Raw genomic sequence first — 6,152 nt, forward strand, 5'->3', positions numbered from 1 at the left:
TAGAAAACATTAAAGGGTCAGTACTGTAAATACCGCTTCACGTGAGGTATCTGCACTGTAATGAAAATAATCCTAAGGAGCCACTTCCCCAGCACCTAGTCTTTACCTGTCTCAGTCACCTGTCATGGAGCCATGACACAAGCTACAGTCTCCCAACAACCCATCAGGCTGAGAGAAATCATTCCATTTTGCAGAAGGAAAATATTATATAAAGAGAGCTCAAGGTTACAAAGCCAGTAGTAGTCGTCGTGAAGAAATCCCAACCCTGTAGGCCAAACCCAGCCTTATCAAATCACCTCCCCTCCACCAGCCTTCCACAGGGATTATCTTAATTTACATAAGAAAAAGCAAACCCAATAAATAGAAGAACCAGCTGAACTGCTTGAGCTAGAGCTAAGACCAACTCTGTTTTTACAATGAGCAATAATGATGAGCAGTGATCTTAAAAGGGAGAAATCATGACCTCGCAGAGCACACTGGGGCAGCGTGGAATTAAATCACAGCACGCAGAAGGAACTTTGAAAACTGTCTTGTGCTTTATTTATTTATGGTTCTAAGGCTAGAGCTCGGAGCCTTCGTCATCCGAAGCAAGTGCTCCCTCGCTGAGCAATCAGTATTAAACGCTGCCCTCCCCCCCCTTTGAAACCTAGAAAAACCACTCACCTGTTTAGCCAATTCCTCACTCCCCTTCCCTGCCCTCAACTGCAGCTGTATTCACTCAGTTGACTGTTTTCCTTAAAGGCCTCCGAGTGCTCATAGTTTCTTTAGACATTCAGCCAAAATATTTGATAGACTTCGGCCAGGGGGAGGGGCGGCTCATTCAGCGCCACCTTCGCAATTCCGATTCGATTCCTAGGCTGGGTCGCGAAAGCAAATCTAAAAGGCAATTTCTGAAGATCGGAGAAGGGCTCATTCTGCAGGTGTTTGGGCACCAGGGGTGGCAAGGAATGCAACATTAATGGGGCACGGAGCTCTCATCACAGATGAAATAGGTAATACCGTATATGAAATTCAAAGTGAAACCCGTCAAACAGGGCATTTAATTTTACTGCCTGGAGTTTGGTGGGGGTGGGGAACGGGAATCGGAAACAACACTCGTGGCTCTTAAAAGCCCGGCAGGAAAAGGAAAGGTCATCGCCTGTTTCATCCCGCCTCCCGCCCTCCTCCCCCGTCACGTCCCCCCCTCCCCCCCAGCCCTGGACTTGCAGCCTTAGCTCGCCAGGCCTCAGCTGTGGTACACACACGGCCGAGCCGGGGGGAGGGGAGGGGAGGGCGGAGGCGCGGAGGAGGGGCCGACAGGGAGGAATCTGGGCATCCTGCCGCGCATGCGCCTTTTGCGAGCAACAAGTGGGCTCCACAGACAGAGGAAGTGTAAAGGGGGGGGCTGGGGGGACTGGTGCAGAGCATGGCGGTGACGTCAGCGCTCCGCCCGGGCGGCATCCCGCGCGGCCAAGCCGGGGACAGCGCGAGCTGCAGCCCGAGCAGGAGCGCTGAGACGCGCCTCCAGAACGTAGAGTAACAATCACAACCCCACATTCCAGGCGAGCGCGAGCGGGAAGGGATGCGACCCGGGTGGAGGCGCCGAGCGAGCGCCCGGCAGCCAACGTGAGCGCCGCCAGCCTGTGTGGCCGGGGAGAGCTGGCCAGGCCAGGGGGCGGTGGGAGGCTGCGTGCGTGCGCTCCTCTCTCTCCTTTGCTCTCGTTTTGTCCTGGAAACGGTGGCCGCGGCTGATCCCTCCGGCGTGCAAACCCAGGCGCCGCCGGCGCAAAGGCCGTCGCAGCGGAGGGGAAACGCTCCTCTTTGGCAGCCACCTCCTCCCTGGCCCTCGCGGGGAATCGGCGGCTTCAGCAAGATTTGGACCTAGGCACCGGGTGGCACAACCTTCTAAACCCTCTCCCCAGGGCGCCTGGCGTGGAGAAGACTCAGATCGTAGGGGGGAACCCCCCCTTCGCGCTTCCACACTTCAATCACTCCGGGGAGGGGGCCAAGAGGCCACTGGCGGCCGGCCCCGGACACCCGAGCCCCCTCCCCCCAGGCCTGGAGCTTCCAGCCTTGATCCGTCGCACCAGGAAGAAGGCTCCCGGTGCTCCTCTCCGGACCAGGCAGCCGCAGTAGGAGGTGGGGGCGAAAGCGTGCAGAACCCGCTGGGCGCCCGGGCGGTGGAGCCCCGCGGAGAGGCGCCGCGCCGGCAGTGGAGACTCGCGCTCCCTCCAGCTCCCGGGGCAGAACTTTCTCGCCCCCCCGCCCCCCTCCCCCGCAGCCGGACTCCTTCTCCAGCCAGCTCGTCCTCCCGGAGGAGAAGGCGCCGCGGAGACAGCCCGGGCGGGGGCCTACCTTCCCCGAGGCTGGCATCATGTCGGCGGCGCAGGTGTCCTCGTCCCGGAGACAGTCTTGCTACCTGTGCGACCTGCCTCGCATGCCCTGGGCCATGATCTGGGACTTCTCCGAGCCTGTCTGCCGTGGTTGCGTCAATTACGAAGGCGCCGACCGCATAGAGTTCGTGATCGAGACGGCACGCCAGCTGAAACGGGCGCACGGTTGCTTCCAAGACGGCCGCTCCCCGGGGCCACCGCCGCCAGTCGGGGTCAAGACGGTGGCCTTGTCCGCTAAGGAGGCGGCAGCCGCGGCCGCCGCCGCGCAGCAGCAGCAGCAACAGCAGCAGCAGCAACAACAGCAGCAGCAGCAGCAGCTCAACCACGTCGATGGTTCCACCAAGCCTGCAGTGTTGGCCGCCCCGTCCGGCCTGGAGCGCTACGGCCTGAGCGCAGCGGCCGCCGCCGCAGCCGCCGCCGCCGCGGTTGAACAACGCAGCCGGTTCGAGTACCCGCCTCCCCCGGTGAGTCTGGGGAGCAGCAGCCACGCCGCCCGGCTGCCCAACGGCCTGGGAGGTCCCAACGGCTTCCCCAAACCCACACCGGAGGAGGGCCCCCCGGAGTTGAACCGCCAGAGCCCCAACTCCTCCTCAGCGGCAACATCGGTGGCTTCTCGGCGCGGAACACACAGTGGGCTGGTCACCGGGCTGCCCAACCCGGGTGGTGGCGGGGGACCCCAGCTCACCGTGCCCCCCAACCTTTTGCCGCAGACCCTGCTTAACGGCCCGGCCAGCGCCGCGGTGCTGCCCCCGCCCCCACCCCATGGGTTAGGGGGTAGCCGAGGGCCCCCGACCCCAGCGCCACCCGGTGCTCCCGGGGGGCCCGCCTGTCTCGGGGGTGCCCCGGGCGTGTCGGCCACTGTATCGTCGGCTCCGTCATCGACCTCGTCGACGGTGGCAGAGGTGGGCGTGGGTGTCGGTGGCAAGAGGCCCGGTTCGGTGTCCAGCACGGACCAGGAGCGTGAGCTGAAGGAGAAGCAGCGCAACGCCGAGGCCTTGGCCGAGCTGAGCGAGAGCCTGCGCAACCGCGCGGAGGAGTGGGCCAACAAGCCCAAGATGGTCCGCGACACGCTGCTCACGCTGGCTGGCTGCACGCCCTACGAGGTGCGTTTCAAGAAAGACCACTCGTTGCTGGGGCGAGTCTTCGCCTTCGACGCCGTCTCCAAGCCCGGCATGGACTACGAGCTGAAGCTGTTCATTGAGTATCCCACGGGCTCTGGCAACGTGTACTCCAGCGCGTCCGGGGTGGCCAAACAGATGTACCAGGATTGCATGAAGGACTTTGGCCGGGGTCTGTCCTCTGGCTTCAAGTACCTGGAGTATGAGAAGAAGCATGGCTCGGGCGACTGGCGCCTGCTTGGGGACCTGCTGCCCGAGGCTGTGCGCTTCTTCAAGGAGGGCGTGCCCGGAGCGGACATGCTGCCCCAGCCCTACCTAGATGCCAGCTGTCCCATGCTACCCACGGCGCTGGTGAGCCTCAGCCGCGCCCCCAGCGCACCTCCAGGAACTGGAGCCTTGCCTCCCGCGGCGCCCACGGGCCGGGGCGCAGCGGCCAGCCTGCGCAAAAGGAAGGCATCCCCTGAGCCCCCGGACTCGGCTGAAGGCGCACTGAAGCTCGGCGAGGAGCAGCAGAGGCAGCAGTGGATGGCGAACCAGAGCGAGGCGCTGAAGCTCACTATGTCCGCAGGGGGCTTTGCGGCCCCGGGACACGCAGCAGGGGGACCGCCTCCGCCCCCTCCACCCCTGGGACCTCATTCCAATCGGACCACCCCGCCGGAGTCAGCCCCCCAGAACGGTCCGTCCCCCATGGCTGCGCTCATGTCAGTGGCTGACACTCTGGGCACGGCGCATTCGCCCAAGGACGGTAGTTCGGTGCACTCCACCAGTGCATCTGCCAGGCGAAACAGCAGCAGCCCGGTGTCGCCCGCCTCCGTGCCGGGGCAACGTCGTCTGGCATCACGCAATGGGGACCTGAATTTACAGGTGGCGCCCCCGCCGCCTAGCGCCCACCCGGGCATGGACCAAGTGCACCCCCAAAACATTCCGGATTCCCCTATGGCCAACAGCGGACCTCTCTGCTGTACCATTTGCCACGAACGTTTGGAGGACACGCATTTCGTTCAGTGTCCGTCCGTCCCTAGCCACAAATTTTGTTTCCCTTGTTCTAGAGAGAGTATCAAAGCCCAGGGGGCCACAGGTGAGGTGTATTGCCCCAGCGGAGAGAAATGCCCCCTAGTCGGGTCTAATGTACCTTGGGCCTTCATGCAGGGCGAAATTGCAACTATCTTAGCTGGGGATGTTAAAGTGAAAAAAGAGAGAGACCCTTGAACCGAAGGGCAGTGACCTCCTTTGCCCTAGACCACCACCTCTCCAGGCTAGAGGGCCCTTCCCCCACCTGCCTCCACCTTCCCTTCCCACCAAGATGTAGAATTGTGAATATAACTGCAAAAAGTTAGTCTTATGTATAGACATTATTTTCGTCGTATGTTTCTATATTTTGAAACAGGTATGTAACTTCTTCATTTGAAGGATAAGCTGGTTTGTGTTAAGCAGTATAGTATTGATTGGGTCATTCGCATCATACTCGTTAGCCTTTATTTGGTGGCAGAATGTTTGCCTAGGTACAGAATTAATAGCCCTTAGCGACGACTGCTGCTGGTGTGTATTTTTGTAAATGTTATGCACTCTGAAAGGAAAAACACACAAAAGATTTTTGTTTTTTTTTTTTGTTTTGCCAAGGCCAGTGTTGCTGCCTAAAAAAAAAAAAAAAAAGAAAAAAAAAATACTGATACTATAAAATGGTGAAAGCTTCTTTCCAAACAGCCCCAAGTGTTGAAGTCTTCACTTAATTTTGTTCTGTTCTGTTTCGTTTTCCTGTTTTTGTTTGCAAAATGGTAAGGGGGGAGGGGCGTTGGGAGGGCATGGGTGTTTTTGTTGCAAGTTTGTGAGGGGGGGAAATGTTTCGGTTTGTTTCTACTGACCTGAATGTGTTGGATCTTCACGCGTCGTTTTGTTTTGGCTTTATTGATGCACGGATGCTTTTGAACAGTAGAGCGGAAACGCTAGACGTGGAGAACTTGCTCTGTTTGTCCTTTATACGTTTCTGTAGCTAACAGAACACTGTAATGTGCCTTGGAGCTTAGTAACTTGTAATAAATTCAATTGATATTAATTCTGCCCTGAGTCAGCAAGTTTGTCTTTCTAGGGTTGAAACTACAGGACTCCAATTAAGGGGACAGCTGCTCACCTCCTACCTGCAGTCAGGAATCCTGGTTCCTTTGAAGGCCTCCCCACAGCCCCCTGGGTACCAGACTGTTTACACTTACCTCCCCTGTGATCTACAGTTGCTGACTAAGCAATTTGTGTTTACTCTTCAGCATCTCTACCCGCCCCCCATATGGGACCCAGCTGCAAAGAGCATTGTCAGGAATGCTCTGTGGTATCTTTCCCTGGGGCGACGAGTATATATGCTGGTACCCAATGCAGCTGAGACTTAACAAGTGAGAACAGAGGGAAATTTAGAATAAAAAGAAAAAAAAAAGAGGGTGTTCTGCTCATACACAGAGGGCAAAACTTACTGTCATTGCCCACCTAAAAGGTGTCTAGCTGGGCTCTGCTTCTTGAGTGTAGATGAAACTGTCATCAGCCAGCTTCCCGCATCTCCTGACCTGTATGCTATCCTTAACTGTTACAGTTTCTAATCGGCCGTGATGGACTCTATTCCTCTGGAACTATAAGCTAAGACAAACCCTTTCTTAAAAATTTAAAAAAAAAAAAAAAG

General features: G+C 57.9%; 1 protein-coding gene across 1 annotated transcript; it reads left to right on the plus strand.

The window, feature by feature from the left end:
- Positions 1-2,066: 2,066 nt before the first annotated feature.
- Irf2bpl (interferon regulatory factor 2 binding protein like) lies at positions 2,067-5,543 on the plus strand. Its single transcript, XM_055613336.1, has one exon. The coding sequence runs from the start codon at positions 2,354-2,356 to the stop codon at positions 4,697-4,699; it is 2,346 nt and encodes a 781-aa protein (XP_055469311.1). The 5' UTR covers positions 2,067-2,353; the 3' UTR covers positions 4,700-5,543.
- The last annotated feature ends 609 nt before the right edge of the window (positions 5,544-6,152 follow it).

The sequence above is a fragment of the Psammomys obesus genome, unplaced genomic scaffold (genome assembly GCF_907164565.1).
Source record: "Psammomys obesus unplaced genomic scaffold, mPsaObe1.curated_primary_1811, whole genome shotgun sequence".
NCBI lineage: Eukaryota > Metazoa > Chordata > Mammalia > Rodentia > Muridae > Psammomys > Psammomys obesus.